This window comes from Nelumbo nucifera, chromosome 3 (assembly GCF_055504915.1).
Source record: "Nelumbo nucifera cultivar China Antique chromosome 3, China Antique-T2T, whole genome shotgun sequence".
Classification (NCBI taxonomy): Eukaryota; Viridiplantae; Streptophyta; class Magnoliopsida; order Proteales; family Nelumbonaceae; genus Nelumbo; species Nelumbo nucifera.
The window spans coordinates 32506753-32526572 of NC_142651.1; the positions used below are offsets into that span (position 1 = coordinate 32506753).

A 19820-nucleotide genomic window follows, 5' to 3' on the forward strand; every position below is an offset into this window, starting at 1 on the left:
TCAGTTTCTAGTTGGTTTGTATTTTATTTTTAAAGAGTTTCATTGGTGGACTGCCACATCAAACAAGATCCTATAACAATTACTCATTTGCAGAAACCTAGACAATTGTTGTAGTGCCTTGCAGCCTTTGTGGGATAGAGGACGAAAGTTCAGTTTCAAACATTTCATCTCACTTACTCATCCCTGCTATTCGAATGAAACTGTGTGATTCTCAGAAACCTTCTTGTGGTCACTGCTCATCTTTGTCTTGGCTTGTTACCTAGAGAGTATAGAAGCCAGCAGTAACAGCAAGACAGAGCCCCATGAAATCTCCTTGTGTTTTGATTTCTGCTGGAGCATATGGAGGGATAAAAGCTGCTATGTCTTCGAGAGGGTGAAAACTCATTGAGAGGTTGATAGGAAAAATAGAGAGGGATTTCAACAGTTGGGTTCTGTGGTTCTGAAGGGTCTTTCTGGTATTGAAGTATGGACACATCACATTTCATTAAGTAGTTAAGTCATTTAATCCATAGCCCATTCACAATTACTATATCTCTAGATAGAATCATCTCTCTATAGATTATAGATTGCCTGTTAGAGATAAACATATGCACTCAGCCAGCCCACGAGAGGCACAACCAAGAGCCCACTTTATCATATGTAAATTAGTCATACTACCAGTTTTATAGATTGTAGTTTGAATTTTAAAATTTGTGTAACTGTAGAATATTATGTCCATACATACAGGTCTTGATTTGTGCGTAACTTGGGTGGGCTGGGCTGGGTTTAAGGTCAAAGCAGGCCTAACCCTAGTAATTGGGCCTAAGTCTTGAGTCTGGACTAAGCCCAAGTTCAAACTCGATTTGTGTTACCCAGGCCGAACCCAAATTGAAATTTGACACACTTGAGTTGGGCTCAGGATCAGGTTGGGGTCGGGTGGGCTTAGGAATAGGCTAGGGTCGGGTTGGTCAATTGGATTCAAGCAGGTCCATTAATCCCAATGTATGGAAAGAATGAAAGGTTCCATAGACCTATTTAGCATCAACAATTTAAACTAGGAAAATTTATGATACTAGAAAGACAAGGCACCGGAAGAACTTTGACCAATCAAAGCACCCCTATGAATTTTGATGAATACCACCTGATTAATCGCCTCTTTTATGATATTGGTTGATTGACTATAAGTTTTCTGGTATCATAGTTAAACCAATTTAAACCATTATGTAGGCATGTGTGTGTGGGGGAGGGTAGGCTCAGGTTGGGCTAAGAATTGGTTAGGCCTGAGGTATCTAACAGTTAAACAAATAAGAAAACACAGGGTTTTGGGTCCAGACACAGTCCAAGGACTGCAAATCCAAGCCCATTCTGTCTAATATTGCAGATTGGGTCAATTGAAATTGGTGTTGGGATTTCCCAAATTGCAACCTATTGCTTATGGGGTATTTCTAATTCTAAGGGTCCGTTTGATTTGTAGTTGGAATCGGAATGGGATTTCATTCCCAAGGGAGGGGTAGGGAATGACCATTCCAACAGGAATGAGAATGTGATTCCAATTCTGCCCAACCAAACAGTTGGAATCGAAATAGTCTATTCCGATTCCGATTCCAGACCCCTATTCCCATGAACCAAACGGGGCCTAAGTGATTGCCACTCCTAATACTTGTAAAGATGGACTTGAATGCTTACAAATTCCTAGAATTTGATGGTTGTTGAGCACTACTGTAGAACCAGAAAAATGGTTTATACATCTAACGATTTTTCCTTTGGATTTATACCCTAATTCTGCTGCCTAAAGTGGGGCTCTAATCGAGTTTGATTGAGAATAACTCACATATATAATAAATTTTTATGAATAATAAAATTAAGTATAGTACCTGAGGATTTTATTATCAAATGGAAATGGGTAAAAAGATATAAAAGAAATAAATAAAGAAGAGCAAAAAAGGGATTTAATGTCTCACATGTGATCGATTGACTGTTTCAAAAGGTTCAATGGTTCAATCAGATGGTTTACTAGGTAATTCGCTGAATTCATCTTTCAGTTTTAGTGATTAATACCTCTAATTGCTAACCTCTAAACATGTTTTAATGGTTGTTCATATCTAATAGTCAAATCTAATTATATAGTTGGGATAAGGCATGGATGAAGATGATGATGTTCAAATTTAATTAATCTTAAATTTTTAAAAAATGTTATACATTATCAATTAACTAGGTTATTTTTAGAAATAAGTTGGGGCAATTTGACAAGGCTATTTTCAACGCAGAAAGACCAAAAGCTTCATTTAAAATTTCCTTATTTTCATTTTTTTCAGTCTTCTCACATACTTTCTTTCATGTCTTTCAATCTACGTGATACCAAACAGAAAAGACCATTTTTTAGTCTTTATATCTTCCCTTAGACCAAAAGCACACCAAACACCACCTTAGTATTTTCTATTTGAAGTTCTGAACATTAAAAAAAAAAAACTTTGAAATGTCATAAACTCGTTTGATAATTTTATTAAAGAAAACCCATGGTCCCAACTAGCAATTTCTTAAGCCGAACTATACATAAAACATCCATGTAGAATGCTTATGGGAGTTGGCTGCAGATTGGTGAATTAATGACAGAATTAAACCCATATGATAATTAAGTTGCAGAAACAGTAAATTGGTTTGATTGTTGGAGCACACGTGTGGGTCACTTACTTCCACAGAGATGAGATGACTGGCTGCAGTTCTTTGTTATATTCATCGATTATATATGTTGACCAATGACCATACACAGAACCATCTAAGAAATCACCTTTTCTTAGAATTCAGACAATTCTCCACTTTGGCGGGAAGCCAGGAAACTGCACCAAGGTATAGACTGACAAAGGATTGAGATATTCTCAATACACGGTAGAATGTGATTGTGAGGAGCAGATCTCATCACAGACAAAGAGAGGGATTTCTCAAAGGCTGAGGAAGTGGGCCGACCGGATTGACCTCCACTTTTGAGTTTTGATCATACACACTTGTAAATGGGGACATGACATGGCCCTGCCAAGCTCAAAGCGTCCTTTACTTTTTCAATGACTAAAATGCCCACCATCTGTTGGCTATAGATAACTCTGAAAAAATTCCACCACCAAGAATGTGGGGGACTCTGAAAGTGGGGGCAATGGGTCATTTGGAGGATCCAAACCCGACCACCAAGAATGCGGACCCGAGCTGGGATATATAATTAGGGAGGGGAGGGTGTATAAATAAGTTCAAATTTGTTCTTTGTCAAGCTGTGTGTTGAAATGTAATTACAAGTACCCATTGAGTTATCCCATGTTCTTTGCTTGAGCAAGTGACGACATTGTATTAATTGATGAAATAAAGTGCTAAATGCAAAATCAATTTATGGAAAAGTATGGTAGAAATAGGAGGTTTTAAACTAAATAGGTGTGGGACCAAAATAAAATATATGCTATGTACGTTTAATAATATAAGGAGTGCAAAATAGGGTATACTTAGGATTGGAGACAAAGAGAGAACCCAATGTGACCTTTTTAATTGCCTTAATTGGACAGTTCAAAATGACGAAGATTGTCAATGGGTCGGGCCCGATCTGATGGATTCGAATCGATTGGGCTGATTTTGGTTCCAGGAATTGGAACTGATGGGTCAGTTTTGTGTCCATTGTGTCATATACCCAATTGTCCCGAGAATCGATCGATTCGATTCTGGGTCTAAAAATTACAGAGTTTATCGGGTCTGATTCGATTTTGGGTCCTCAATATTTCATGTCAGATTGACTCTGGTTCTAACTGGTCCCGGATCAGACCCGGCCCATTGACAACCCTAAGAACAATATGGGCAAAATAGAAAGATGCATCAAGAGTCTTAAGTGATAGACAAATACCACTCAAGCTAAAAGCAAAACTTAAGAAATTATTTAAGTCCATAATGAATATATCCAAAAATGAGTATGACATAAATGCATAAACAAAAGAGATTGATTGAAGTAGTAAAAAATTATTTTCATAATTTAACACTGGATATATGTCCCAAATACAAATATATAGAATACAAAATCTTGTATTTTGTATGCATTTACATTGTATATATTTGTATTTGTACTTTTTTCAAATTGAGCCTAAGGAAAACAGTATGATGAAACAGGATTAGATGATGATGATGATTACAAGCTAAGGACACTTTTAATCACAAAGCATGGATTATTGTGAAAAAGAGTCTCCAAGCTTTTTGAATCTCTATATCTGATAATTAATGATTTGCCAAGTGTTTTGACAAGCATTTTTAGGGCTTTTAGTGTTTTAAGTGCAAAAGAAGATGAGTGCACATCTCTAGATATTCTAATTCCTAAGCATACTAACCTCTTTACTTTCCTGGATTCCTCCTCTTTCCCATCTCACCAAACTTTACCTTTTGTGGGCCTCTAAAAGAGTAAAAGACTAAAAGGTTTTATATGAACCCAGAGGAATATTTCCTTGGACAAATAGCTAGGTACCCACCAAAAAAATCCCACCACAATTCAATTCAAAAGAGAAAAAAATAAAGGTTTCAACTAGGAGATGTAGTCTTCTTCCGTGCATCATGCATCATGCATGCACCGTAATTCAACAGATAAAGAATCGGAGTCCTACCTCTATCTTCAAACTTCAAAGAGATGCGAAAGCAAATTCCTCTGTAAAAGTGATTGTTCGAATGATTCGAACGATCCCAACTTTGGCATCGCTGAAGGTAGACCGAAACTCCATTGGCTTCACTTCACTTCACATGTCCACCAATCTTCTCAGACGAGGCATTGGGCAGCGAGCATTGAAAACGATGCACAAAAATGAAAAACCCAACCAAGTAGGGCAGGGGTAAAGTGATCTATTGGGTGCTCTTTATGTTACATGTCCAAGCTTCAAAGTACTGCTCTACGTCCCAAAATGGACCTTTTATATTTCTTTTCCTTTGAGAATTTTGACCGTGTTTGATCCCTTTTTCCCTCTCTTTTCTTTGGGAATGTCTGACAGCTTCATTTACACATTTACCCTCATCACCCCCCTCTCTCTCTCCTCTCTCTCCGGCAGTTGTTGGTCAGTGGACATCTCTTCAAAGTAGGAATGGGGAACTGCAGTGGGTCTCTTTTTGTCTATACCCCTAATGCTAATTATGTAATCATCATCTTCTAAGCTTTCTCCCAATTATATGAGGTATTGTTTTATTATTTGGTTCTATTTACAAACACAAAAAAACAAATCAAGATTCATGATCAAGAGAATTTGGCAGAAATTTCAGTATTAATGGAGTACAAAGACAGATTCATAATACGAATTTTGTAATACTGATCAGTAGTTAAATACCCAGAACACAACACAAGATAACATAAATATATATATATATATATATATATATATATATATATATATATATATATATATCAGTACACTTAATACCCTAATTTTTCACTAACATCTACCATTACTCACAACTCCCAGCCATCTCAAAAATTTACCATTCCTAGCTAACAGGTGCTGGGACCGAACCCTACATATCCATTTGCTCCATCAATGGATATCTGGATCCCTTCTTGCTGAATGTTCCCAATGATGGAAAGCCCTGTTGAGGCTGCAAAGGCAAAGCAGAACGTTCCCACTTCATCCACCGGAATCAGAAAGTTCCTCGCCGGAAGTGTCAGTATCGGCCCACCCGACAAGTAAAACGACACTGTTGGCACTCGTACTGTCTGGAACCCCGAAAGATCGTAACATGTGTCAAAGATGGAGACTCCGGATGCCCTCGGAAGGCCTGCCGTTCCGGCGATAAACGAGTCACGTAACGCCTCGTAAGCTGCTCTTGGCAACCTGGTCACTGCAGTCCCCGTGTCTATGATGGCGCCTCCCTCTCCATACCCCGACGACGGCCCAAACACATCCTCCGGCAGTGGCACAGGGATGCCTGCCACTCCTAGACCAGCAAGCCCAACAAAGTAGAAGCTTGGGGCCCGTGGGTTTCGTAGCAGTGGGACCCATGCAGCACCCACTGGCATCTCTCCACGTCCGAACGCCACTGATCCAAATGAGTCTGTGCCACGGCTCACTAGGCAGTAGCCGAAGGCACCACCCGTCTGACCTCCGAGCTGCCCAACGAATGACATTGAGCCTCCGCCAAGGCCCAACAGCCCTGCAGCCCCAACGAACATGCCACGGTTCCTGTGCCCACAGCCGATGGCTACGTTCTGGACTACAGTGCGGCCAAAGGTGAGCGTCTCCAGCGCAAGGGTCCCTTTTGTGTATGACCCATCACCATAGGACACCTCGTAGTGGCAACGACCGGCACGGCAGCCGGCGTTCTCAAGGCGCCCGCACACGGTGGAGCTGCAAGCTACACCTGCGAAGGTGGCCGAGGCAGCAGGGTCGAAAACTGGATCCAACTGGCGATAGCACTGACTACAAGGCTGACATTGCACCCAGACTATGTCACTCCCAGAATCAAGCACCATGTATTGATTCCTTGGAGGACTCCCAACTCCTATCCGCACAAAGTATTCTCCACTGCCCTGCTCCATGCCTGAAATCACCTCTGATCCGAAGTCTTCCACCTCGTAGCCAGCACCATCACCGCCGCTCAGGCGGCGGGTCAGGCTGGCGACCCTTTTGACATCTCTTGTGATGCGTTCGTCGAGACGCTGGCGGTGAGTGGAGTAATTCCCCATAAAGATCGTGTCTCTGTGAACTAACTTCAGCTTCCACCTCCCCTCAGCTTCACCTCTGTCATTGCTTTCTAAGAATTCTTGATAACTTTTCATCTCAGAACGCTGGACCTTTGTGGTCGCTATCGTTTCTCGGACGTTCAAGTGTTGATAATCAACATCCTCAAGGGTGAAGAGAGCTTGGGTGGTAGCACCACCTAGTAGCACCACTACCATGAGTAGAGCTTTTATGACTACCATCGTTCTTTTGATTTTTTCTTGTTTTGGTTCAGACAGAACTTGTTGTATGAGCAGGGGTTGAATTGAGGGCTGATTTATTTGAGTTGTTGGGCTTGAAAAGAGTGGAGAGGACTGGAGGGAAATAATTGAGTGATGGGGCTGTTTTTGTTCTTTATAGTTTATACGTACTATAGTTTTGATTGATTGGGGGGAAGTGTCATCTGTTGATTTTCTTTTCTTTTTCCTTCCTTAATTTCTCTTTTCTTAATTAAGGGTTATGTTTAATTTTCCAAACTCTTGGTCTGCATCCTAGGAAAGACAAACACTCTCTTACACTTTCATTAGTTCCTCCACTTAAGTGGAGATTCAATGGCTGAAGAGAATGTTCATATAAAATATAATTTAGTTTAAACTTTTCCACTCAAAAAAGTTCTTTTTCATTTTGAATATTTTTATCAGTAGGAGTTAGTTTAATATTGGATACTGAGATGTTAGATAAAAGTAATCTTTCCCTTTAATCAATCCAAAAGATTCAGCTTTTCTTTACCTAATTAAGAAGGCATACCTGGTTTACCAAATTAAGAAATAGGGAAAATTCCATTTTAATACCCTAAATTTTGGGGTAGTGTTAAGTTAGTGTGTCACTGCAGTACCCTTCTACCTTGAGATTGAATCAGTTATTTTTAAAGAGAAAAAACATAAAATATGATAGAGGAAAATAATAATCGAAAGCAAAGAAATAACTAGACAAGAATGTGTTTCAGATCTAAAGGTAGAAGACAGTGAATTAGTTAGTCTAGATTCTCAAACACCTCAACCGGTTCCATCAGTTTCAAGATAGAAGATAATGAACACTGTTTTCTTTTGAAAGGTAGTTTTGACATTCTCAACAGATAATTAACGGTCGATTAACAGCAGGGATCAATTTGACACTTTTTGAAAGTTTAAGTATTGAAGTGACACGTTTAAAAGTTCCGATACTAATTTGACACTACCCCCAAAGTTCAAGATACTAAAGTGAATTTTTTCCTAAAAAATAATGCAGGTATGTATGTGTATGCCTATATTTTCCCATGTGTTTTTGCTAGGCGTCAGTTTGTTTGCACTGATAATTAATTTCATTTGCATCAGTGTAACTAATGCATTGGAGTTAACTAGGCTGTGAAAATTTTGCTTCACTTTTACTTTGTGAGAAGTAACTAATAAAGTTTTCCCATCTAATATGAAAGAAAATGGAGGTAATAAGAGGATGATTAGTTGTTTAGGAATGGGGTAGGAAACAGGATGATGTGGTCTCTCCACTTTATAGGAGAGGATTGAGGTAGGAACTAGATGGTGCAAATTTTGCATCCGATTGGTTTTCAGGGTTTAAAATTTTGACTACCAGTGAATGCAAATAAAAAAGAGGTACACTTTTGTATGAGGTAGAAGTGCAAGTCATAGTTACAAACAAATGGATAGAAAATCAAGTGCAAAATTTGCATCCAGTTTAATTTTTCACTGCAATTTTTTTTTTTCTTTTCGTTAGTTCTGCAAACAAGCAGTGGGTGTGATATAGGCATCTTTTCGTTAGGCATATTTCAAAAAAAGGGTTTTGTTCTTTCTAGACCATTGTGTTGTAAAATAAACCAGCATCATGTTTGGTAAATAATGCTAAAGGGATCCACAAAATGGATGAATGGATTGGCTCAATGTATGGTCACTGAGGTGGATAACCAGGCATTGATCAAAACCATCAAACCCCACAAAAAAGTTCAACTGGGGTAAGTTGAATTTGTCGAATCTGTCAAAGAAACTCACAAAACACAAAGAGAGAGAGAGAGAGAGCCCCAGTTTTCTCTTTGTGTGCATCATCAAACATTATATAGTGGTAACTTTAATGAAATATAATATGATATGGGTGGCTTATGTTAGAGAAAGGCATGTTTCTTTTGTTTATTGCATCACAAACTCATGCTCTTGAAAATTAAACAATAAAGAAGACCACCTTTTTCTCTTAATGAGTACAGAAGGATTAGTTAAAAAGTTGGAGATTGCCAAATCTTATTTGTATACATGTTAGTGGCGGCTACTTCTTAGTGCTAATCAAAGTTTGAACAATTGGGTGTGAGTGATATTTACGATTTTAATTAGGGGAAGAAACTCAAAACCCAATATAGCATTTAGAGTTTGTTAGTAGCTAGCAATTAATGATATTGATGCATTTGTATCTAAATTATTTTCATTAATTCCATCTAACCTTAAGCACTGTTCCATATCTAATATTTAGTTTCTAATTAATCAAGGTTCAAACTATCGATATACTCAATTATGAAAATCGAAAAAAGGATGCTACTGTTTTGAAAATCGAAGAGATTGCGTGAAAGACAAAGGGGAACAGTGGTCCCCGTTTTATTTAAAACTGGTTTTGTATTCATTCTATTGGTTTTCTAAACCAGTTTATCTTCAGTTCAAGACTGGTTTAATATAAAAACCGTCAGTCTAGTTTATAAAATCGCCACCCCAAATTTTTTTTTCCAAGTTAAAAACTGCCGCCATTAGTATATTCAGGCCGACGCTTTTTGTCGCCACCGCTCTAAACCGCCCATGCATGTAATCCATTTTTCTTATGGGTTCAACTATGATATAGAAAAGAATAATATTAGAAAAACAACTGACCAATAAATTGGAATCATAAATTAACGTGGTAGCAAATCAGATGTCATTTATCAAAACTCTTTCCATATCATATCTTTCCCCTTTTATAGATTTTTATTAGTAGTATTTCAACTTAATAAACTCACTCAACTCAAAGAATTCAATGTATCAGTAACCCTGAAAGCTGATATATCTATCTCTCTCTCTATATATATACATTATGATACTCCTAACCTTGGAATATAGTTAACCACTGCCACCAATGTATGTTTAGTGTTGTCTCTATATTTTAAAATGTACATTAATATATATAGATGAAATTAAACATATTGTTCTGTTGTGTAATGTCTCCATTCTCCACTAATCCCCCAACTTCTATGTCGCTAAGAATTACTACATATTCCACAATTATTCGATAATGGGTGGTTTCAACTTTCAATAAATACATAAACAAAGAAGTATACGAGGGAGTGGGGGAGGAGACCTAAGATACAAGACAGAAGAAGTAAACAAAAGTATTGAGCAACAAGGCAATTATCAAATGAATGCTTGTCTTAGTGCATTTTAATACGACAAGAGCATCAAAAGCAAATGGAATAGAAAAAACAAGGGACAGAGTGGGAGTGTCACAAAAGAAAAGATATTAATTAGTGTTGGAATGTATGAGATATGCATGAATTACCAATAATTGATGCATTATTCACAAATAAAGTAGCACTTATTTAAACAATAGCAGTAGCATCAGCCACGAATATTAATTTTGTCATAAAAAAAAGAACCGCAAACATTAATTATAATATATATCTATATGAATACATGAATGCATGCATGGATGAATAGGGATGTCACTCCATGGGTCGGGATAGAGATTTAATTCTTTAACCCGAGTCGGGTTCGGGTCTTTTTCACCTCTGGCTTGATGGATCGTGCATGATATTAAGTCCTATATAAGATTTGTGAAGGTTTTCCTATCTTTTCCTACTTTTTCCTTCAAATCAAACATGTACAATCTTAAAGTTTAGGATTTCTTTCAATGTTTGTTTGGAGGTTCAACCTGCCTGCCTGTTAGAAAGGCTTGACGATTGCTTGATGAAATGCTTTCAAGCAGGCTTAATTTGTTTTCGGTGCAAATGTGAATGTATGGGATTATAAATGGAGTACTCTGAAACTATGAATCAGCTGACAACACCACCTTATAGGTGCATGTTGGGTGCATCATGATTCATGTATGGTTGTAGTGTCTTGTGGTTAGGATGTGGATGTGGCTAGCGTCATATATATGATAAGCAGATCCCAACTCCTTGGAAATTTACTAAGTGCATAAATTCTGGTTTACTTTTGAGTTGGTATTATTTCCTTCTGAAAAGTCTCCACTTCAAATTAAAGAATATGGAGGCAAGAGTGTTATTTGTTTGGGAGTGAAGTAGGAAGCAATGTGTTATTTGCACCAGATAAGAGTGCAAATCATATGAATAAATGGATACAAAAATTGAACCAGGTTCAAGCTTTTTATCTGGTTCAGATTGTACTGAAAAACAGAGACAAAGGCTTACTTTGCACGAAATAGTAACTAAAATAATGTGGTCTGCACCTTATATAAAAGAGAATAGAGGTAGGAGGGTTATTTGGTCCTAGGCTTAGTTTGGAAGGAGTACAAATACAAATATGTTTGGTACAAATACAGACAAAATATAAGGTTTTACATTCTATATATTTGCATTTGTACTCCCCGGCTGCAAACCAATGTTTTCAAAACCAGAGCGGAAAAACTGGGAGCCAGTCATCCATTTCAGCCCAGAACTGCTTTTTGGCCAAAAACTGTTGATTTGGTCAACGAACCGCTGACCCAGGCGGTCGAACCATTGACTAGGACAATGGTTTTTAGCCATTTTTACTTTTTATTATTTTTATTATTTTGTCAAAATGAGCATCCATTTGGTTCGAACGGTTGGACGATTCGACCTCGGAACTGGACCCTAGAATGGTTCCTTGTCCAATTTGGTTTTAAAAACCATGCTGCAAATAAATAGAGTCTAAAGAAACTCATGGAAATGTAATGTGTATTAATTTTAATGTGTTTTGTATCTATTCACACATAAAACAACTATACGAGCAAGACTTTAGGTGTCATTGCTTAGGGTCTGTTTGGTTTGCAGCCGGAATCGGAATCAAAATCCTTTTGAATTGGAATCATAATGGTCTACTCCCATAGTCTGTTTGATTCAAACAAAAATGAGAATGCAAATTAAAATCAGCAAGAATGAGATTTCATCCCAAAGAAGGAACAGGGAATGGCCATTCTCTCAAATGGGGGAAGTGTCATTCTAATTCAAAACAGTTGAAATTGAAATTGCCTATTCCGATTCCGATTGCAAACCCCTATTCCCACGAACCAAACGGGACTTTAAGACATTTCAAAGGCCATGGCATCTTCACCACAGCACCGGACTCCTTCCGGTTGGGGCTGAAGAGTGTGATCAGCCAAAGGCCTCTATTAAGTGGGAGGGAGGCTGGCTTCCAAAAGATACAATTACACGACTAGGGTGTAAGCCCTGTATCCGAGGTTATATTTGGTGGTAATAAGATGCAATGGTTCATGAAAATCCAAACATAGTTTGATTGATTTTGCATTGAAGAGCTTTGTAATTTTACCAAACGTATCTGGTTGTAACAGGGTACAAATTTGAATTCAAAGATTGGAATCTACCATTTTACAAATTTTAGCTTGCTCCCATTTTAAATGAAAACATGTTAAAACAAAATAAAAACAAAAGCCTGCAAAGCTAAACGAAAACTCAGCACACTTTCCTAATTGGATCCTTGTACACATTCTGAAATATAAATTCCCCCACAATAACTGGAATTATATTCTAAAAATATATACACACACATAATTAATAAAAGATAAAATTTAAAAAAATGAAAAAAATATAGAAACTCTATGGAAAACATTTAGACACATCTCTAATATTTTATATTAATTATATTAAAAATTAAGCGCAATAAAGAATACTTGTTTTTAAAATTTTATTGGTGATGGAAATTGATGAAGGGAAATTTGGCCCGACCTCGCGATCGCCCTACACGCGGCAAAGGCAAGCAGTTCGGGACATTAGAGCACCCAAAGCGAACATCGGAAGCAAGTCCAAACTCACTACCGAGCCCGAACTCCAGACCGCTGTACTTAGTCCGAGCTCCTTGATAAAGAGCGAGCTCCCAGTCGAAGGTCCGAGCTCCCTAAAACCTGAGCTCCCGAAGTCCGAGCTCGGTACTAGGAGCCCGAGCTCCCTAAAGAACCCGAGCTCCCTAAAAACCTGAGCTCCCGAAGTCCGAGCTCGGTACTAGGAGCCCGAGCTCCCTAAAGAACCCGAGCTCCCTAAATCCGAGCTCCCTATTAAGAACAAACTTCCTACTGGGATTCCGAGCTCGCTATTAAGAGCGAGCTCCCTCCTGAGAACCCGAGCTCCCTGCAAAGAGCACGAACTATACTGGGCCCCAAGCCTCACAAAGCTGACCCGAGCTGACCCGTGGCAGCTCGGAACACTCCAAACCGGACTCAAGGCACCTCGCTCGCCACTCCAACACCACTTCCAAAACACCAGGCCCGCCAGACGTACCCGATGCCAAGGACGTCCTTACCCAAGGGCGGCGTACCTGACTGATTTGGGATCTGACGCCTGATAGCCGCATTTCAAACGGCTTCCTGCCACCGCCATCTGCAACCGTCGTCACTGGCCGCAGAGACGGCTCCGACAGAAGGAACAGTGGCGGTTCTGTCCGACCAGAGGAAGTGACACCCGAACTGGCAGGAGTTCAGAAGTAATCATGCCCGACCTGACGGAGGCCTGGAAGTGAATACGCGAGGTGGTTATAAAAGGCTTCTACCCTCCCCAGGGAGGAGGTATGCTAACTCTCGCGCTATCTGGTTATTCTTGCCTTTGAAGGATTCTAACTTGAGCTTCGGAGCCCGTACGCCGGGTTCTCCCCGGAGCTTCTCTTCTCCCATTTCAGGTCCCTGTTACACATTTCAGAGGCAAGATCATCAACAGCTAAGACCGGCCAGATTGTGCATCATCAATTGGCGCCGTTTGTGGGAAAACGCTTCAAAAAGCCTCCCTCCAAAACTTTCATACCCTTTCCTTCTTCTCTGAAAAACTCATTACTTATGGCCTCATCTAGCAACGCCGGACGCGGCACAGAGACAAACACCACCGGGGAACAGCTCCAAGTTCCCGTGGTGTGTGTGGGGCAGTTCACCATCCCCCTCACGGTGGATGGAATCCCCAATCTGACTACGCCACAAGCAGTGGCACCTGTAAGCCTGCCCTCCGCAAACATCTCCTTCCCTCTTCCCATCGAGACTACCTTCACTGAACCGACCGCCGTCCCCCTGGCAGCTAGCCAAAATCGGTTGGACGACTTAATGCAATGCATGCGGGCAATGCAAGCCCAGATGCAGCAGTTCCAGCAACACCAGCTTCACCAACACCAAGTGTTGCACAACCTATCCCAATACCACTATCAGCAGCAGTTTCCCCAACTGACACCGAACCAACCACTGCTTCCACCTTGCCACCCTGCCCCGAAGCCAGTAAAGGCCTCCCCGCAGGATGGGCGCCTTCACCAAGGAAAGGCCTCCAGGCCCCAGAATCCCCCAAACAGCCAGGCCTCGTCCCCAGGCCGGAGAGAAAGAAAGGTCATCCCTGCCTCGCGGCTTGTAGGCGGATCAGGAACCTCGCCCGCGAGGTCAGTACCTCGGGTCTCAAAACCGGAGTCCCCACTGGTGGGAAACCGATTCGGCGCACTGGCAGCAGCGGACTACCAGAACTCCGAACCCATCGAGCTCGGCAACACGGAGGCCAGCAGCGCCAGCACAAGGCCCACTCAGCAGCGAAGACGCCGTCGAATTCGGCGAACCGCCACCCGCGTCTTATCCGAGCTCAGAGGCAAAGGCGAGACGAGCTCGGACGAGGTAGGAATCGCCCTGATTCTCTCAGTTCCTTCCCCCCTCGCCCTAGAACTCCTGGCAGTCCCCTTGCCTAGAGATTTCAAGCTCCCGCCCCTAGACAAGTACGACGGATCCTTCGACCCCAACGATCACGTGGACGCTTTCCAGTCCCAAATGCACCTCGCTAGGGCCAGCGAATCATGCATGTGCGTGGCCTTCACTACCACCCTCAAGGGGGTAGCCCGCACTTGGTACAGGAACCTGGCCCCCGGATCGATAAAGTGTTGGGCTCAGTTCGTGCAGGTCTTCACTGCACACTTTGTTACCAGCAAACGGTGCCCCAGAGCAGAGGAAAGCATCTTTGGAGTGGTCCAAAGGGAAGGAGAACCCATACGGGGCTACATCAAACGATTTAACGAGGCATGCTTACAGATACCCCGGTTAGACCCCGCGGTACAACTTGCCGCAGCAAAAAGAGGGGTGGCGCACAAGGAATTCAAGTGGCACATGGTAGCTAACCAGCCCGCGACCGTGGCCAAGTTCCTCAAGCTCGCGGACAAGTTCATGAGGACGGAGGAGGAAATCAACCAAAGAACCGAGGGCGGAAACGAGAAAAGAAAGAGGGACGGCGAGCCCTCTAGCTCGGCCGACCGGAAAAACCCGGCCCGGGACCCGAAACCGAACCAGTCATTCCAAGCTCCCCTGCCAGCTCAGACGGATTACACGCCACTGAACACAAGGCGGACCGAGATCCTAATGACGATCAAGGACGCCCCCTTCGTGAAATGGCCACCTCGCCTAAAGGGAAATCCAAACGAAAGAAACAAGAATTTGTATTGTAGTTTCCATAGGGACCACGGTCACAACACCGAGCTATGTAATAACCTCCGAGACGAGATAGAGGGGCTCATCCGTCGCGGATACTTAAGAAACTTTGTACAGCACAACAATAATAGCAATAAAGCGGATCAGCCGGGCGAACACTTAAAAGACGCCCCGGAGACTAGCAGCAGGCCTGCCGAACCGATGCCGCGACAGCCTCCGGCAGAAAGGCCAGTTCGGGGAACCATCCATGTAATTGTGGGAGGTTCAGTGGTGGCGGGGTGCACATCAGCGGCAGCTCGGACCTCGGTTCGCGAAGCGGCCCTCGAGGAGCAGAACCCCCCGAAGAGGCCGAAGACCGAGGAGCCGATCCTCTTCACAGAAGACGACGCGCGAGGAGTTCGCTACCCTCACGATGACGCACTCGTCATTAAACTCAGGATCAGCGACTTCGAAGTTAGGCGCGTACTCGTAGATTCAGGCAGCTCGGCGGACATCCTATTCAAATCGGCATTTGATCGGCTACAACTGCCAAGGAGCGAACTAAAACCTGCGAGCACCCCCCTGGTGGGCTTCAGCGGGGAGGAAGTCAGGCCCCTTGGAAAGATAACGGTGTCCGTGGAAGTCGGCACGTGGCCTTGTGCGGTCAGACTCAACCACGATTTTCTGGTGGTCGCAACCCCCTCCCCATACAATGCCATAATAGGACGGCCAATCACGCATATCCTGCGGGCGGTGGTCTCTACCTATTATTTGGCAATGAAGTTCCCTACGGACTTCGGTGTGGGGGTAGTGCGGGGCGACCAGCTCGAGTCCCGTAAGTGCTACGTCGCCGCCCTAAAGGGCAAGTCCAAGCCGGCCGGCGACCTCGACCTGGAGCGGCCGACGGAGCAAGGCGAAGAACGAGCCTCGCCGACAGAAGAGACAGTCGCGATCCCGACCTTACCTACGGACCCATCTCGTGCACTTCAGATTGGTGCTTCTGTCAAGGAACCCCTACAGGCCGAACTGGTAAGTTTTTTACTCCAAAATTTAGATATTTTTGCATGGTCCGCGGCCGAAATGCCCGGTATTGACCCTAGTCTTATAACTCACAAACTTAACACTGACCCTTTAGTCAGACCCGTTAGACAGAAGAAACGGAACTTAGCCCCGGAGCGCTGGAAAGCGGTCGACGAGGAAGTCGAAAAGTTCCTCGCGGCAGACTTCATAAGGGAAGTCCATTACCCGAGCTGGGTGGCCAACCCTGTGCTGGTGAAAAAGGCGAACGGCAAGTGGCGCATGTGCGTCGACTACACCGACCTGAACCGAGCTTGCCCGAAAGACTGCTTCCCCCTTCCTAGGATCGACCGTCTAGTGGACGCGACCTCGGGACACGAATTGCTAAGTTTCCTGGATGCCTACTTAGGCTACAACCAAATCCGGATGGACCAGTCCGACGAGGAAAAAACCAGCTTCATAACCGAATTCGGTATATACTGTTACAAGGTTATGCCCTTCGGGTTAAAAAACGCCGGGGCGACCTTCCAAAGACTTGTAAATAGGCTGTTTCGGCCCCTGATCGGCACAAAGATAGAGTGCTATGTAGACGACATGATCGTCAAAACACAGTTTTCGCAAGAATTAATACAAGACTTAGATTCTGTCTTCCAAATCCTGCGTCAGTATAACATGAAATTAAACCCCAACAAATGCGTCTTCGGTGTCACCTCGGGCAAGTTCCTGGGCTACGTTGTCAATCGACGTGGCATCGAGGCCAACCCAGACAAAATACAAGCCATCCTAGATATGAGACCACCTCAGAAAATAAAAGAAGTCCAAAGGCTGAACGGCCGCATAGCCGCCCTAAGCCGCTTCATGTCCAAATCGGCAGACCGCTGCCTACCCTTCTTCAAAGCGATCAAAGGCAAAGGGTTCGAATGGACCCAAGACTGTCAGCTCGCGTTTGACGAGCTAAAAGGCTACCTCGCCAAAGTACCAACCTTAGCTCGGCCCGAGGAAGGCGAAGTCTTGGAGCTATACCTTTCGGCCAGCGACGAGGTGGTCAGTTCGGTACTAGTAAAGGAGGCAGACCGGGTCCAACGACCCATATATTATGTTAGTAATATCTTGCAGGGAGCAGAGACAAGGTACCCGCAAATAGAAAAGCTAGCGTATGCTCTGGTGATAGCAGCACGGAAACTCCGCCCGTACTTCCAGGCCCACACCGTCATCGTCCTGACCGACAAACCTCTGAGGCAAGTCTTACTCAAACCCGAGGTTTCCGGCCGGCTGACGAAGTGGTCCATCGAGCTCAGCGAGTATGATCTCCAGTACAAGCCAAGAACTGCCATCAAGGCCCAAGCCTTGGCAGATTTTATCGTAGAATGCACATTTAGCCTCGAAGCCCCTGAGCCGGTCGAGCCCGAGATCCCCAGTTTGGGCGAACTCGGAGCTCCCAAGCCAAACGATTCCGAACCCCGTGAAGTAGCAGCCAGTGTGGCGTCCCTCCTGGTTAGACCACGGGCGAACTGGGAGGAGGAGCCCTGGATCCTTCACGTAGATGGCTCCTCGAACCAACAAGGCAGCGGGGCTGGAATAGTGCTACGCGGCCCGGGCGGAACAAAACTGGAGTACGCACTACGCTTTGAGTTCGCGACATCCAACAACGAGGCAGAGTACGAGGCACTGATAGCCGGGCTAAACCTAGCTTTAAAGGTCGGGGCAAAGCACGTGGTTATCTGCAGTGATTCCCAACTCGTGGTCAACCAAGTTACAGGCGAGTACGAAGCACGCGAACTCACTATGATTGCATACTTGGCAAAAGTAAAGGAAGCTCTGCTCAACTTCCAATCACACTTCATCAAGCAAATCCCGAGGTCAGAGAACGCTGAGGCCGACGCCCTGTCCCGACTGGCTAGCACGAGCCACAACGCCAGGAGAACCGTGTACGTAGAAGACTTGCCTCGGCCCAGCATTCTCGGTGGGGCAAGAGAGGTCGCTCCCGTCACCGAAGCGGAGCCGAGCTGGATCGACCCACTCGCGAGCTTCCTGTTAGATGGAACCCTCCCCGCGGACCGCAACACAGCCAAGAGGGTGCAGCGCCAGGCAGCCAAATACGTCATGATAGACGAACGGTTGTACCGATGATCCTACACGCTCCCCTATCTGCGATGCTTGCGCCCAGCCGAAGCCGAGCTGGTATTCCGCGACTTCCACGAAGGCTTGTGTGGCGGACACCTGGGGGGCAGAGCCCTCACCCAAAAGGCACTTCGACAAGGATACTACTGGCCAACGATGAAGACAGAGGCAATCGAGCTCGTCAGAAAATGCGACAAATGTCAGAAGCATGCCAATATCCACCATCAGCCCGCTGCCGACCTCAAATACCTCACCAGTCCATGGCCCTTCGCCCAATGGGGCATCGACCTCCTGGGGCCATTCCCACCAGCGACAGGCGGGAGAAAATTCCTAGTGGTGGCAGTAGATTATTTCACGAAGTGGATAGAAGCCGAACCCCTGGCAATAGTTACGGCCCGAAACATACAAAACTTCTTTTGGAAAAACATCGTATGTCGCTTCGGGCTACCTCAGGTACTGATCTCCGACAATGGAAAACAGTTTAAAGACATCAAGTTCCAAGAATGGTGCCGAAATATGGGAATTAGTCAGAACTTCACATCGGTCGCACACCCGCAAGCAAATGGCCAAACAGAAGTAATGAACAGAGCCATCCTCCGCGGACTAAAAGCGCGATTGGACCGAGCCAAAGGTTTATGGGTAGACGAACTACCAAATGTTTTATGGGCACACCGAACCACGGAAAAGACCGCCATGGGCGAGACCCCCTTTAACCTCACCTATGGCACCGAAGCAGTGATCCCGGCGGAAATCGAAGTGCCTACGTTACAACTGGAAGCGTACGACGAACGGACAAACGAGGGCGAGTTGCGCACCAACCTCGACCTACTGGACGAAGTGAGAGACCTCGCGCACATCCGAACCGCGGCTTACCAACAAAAGGTAGCTCGGTACTACAACACGCGATTAAAAAAGAGGAACTTCCGCGTCGGCGACCTGGTTCTCCGTAAGGTCATGGTGCCCGAACCCGGCGTAGGGAACTTGGACCGAACTGGGAAGGACCCTACAGAGTAATGAAAACACTCGGTGGGGGAGCGTACGAGCTCGGAACCCTAGAAGGGAAACAAGTACCCCGAGCATGGAACGTTGTCAACTTGAGAAGGTACTATCTATAGGCCACCAAAGCAACTACGCCGAAGTCATTTCATAAAACGAACTGACAGACCGAAATGGTCAGTTCGCCAAAAAATATATATATATATATATATATATATATATATATATATATATATATATATAGCTCGAAGACACCAGTACATGAACAAAAAGACATTTCATTTCAAAACAGATGTGTACATTTCATTTCATTTCACAAGCCCGGGGCTACTTCATCGTTATCAGAAGCCTCTCCGACAATGCCCGAAGGATCTGCCTCCCCCTCGGAGTCTGGTTCGGCATCCGCAGCATTAGCCATCT

The 19820-nt window shown here is 43.9% G+C and overlaps 1 protein-coding gene across 1 annotated transcript; it reads right to left on the minus strand.

Annotated features, from left to right (window-relative positions):
- Window positions 1–5227: 5227 nt before the first annotated feature.
- On the minus strand, window positions 5228–7026 carry LOC104591682 (protein ASPARTIC PROTEASE IN GUARD CELL 2-like). Its single transcript, XM_010250649.3, has one exon. It carries the CDS (start codon window positions 6896–6898, stop codon window positions 5471–5473), a length of 1428 nt encoding a protein of 475 aa, XP_010248951.1. The 5' UTR covers window positions 6899–7026; the 3' UTR covers window positions 5228–5470.
- Window positions 7027–19820: the final 12794 nt, after the last annotated feature.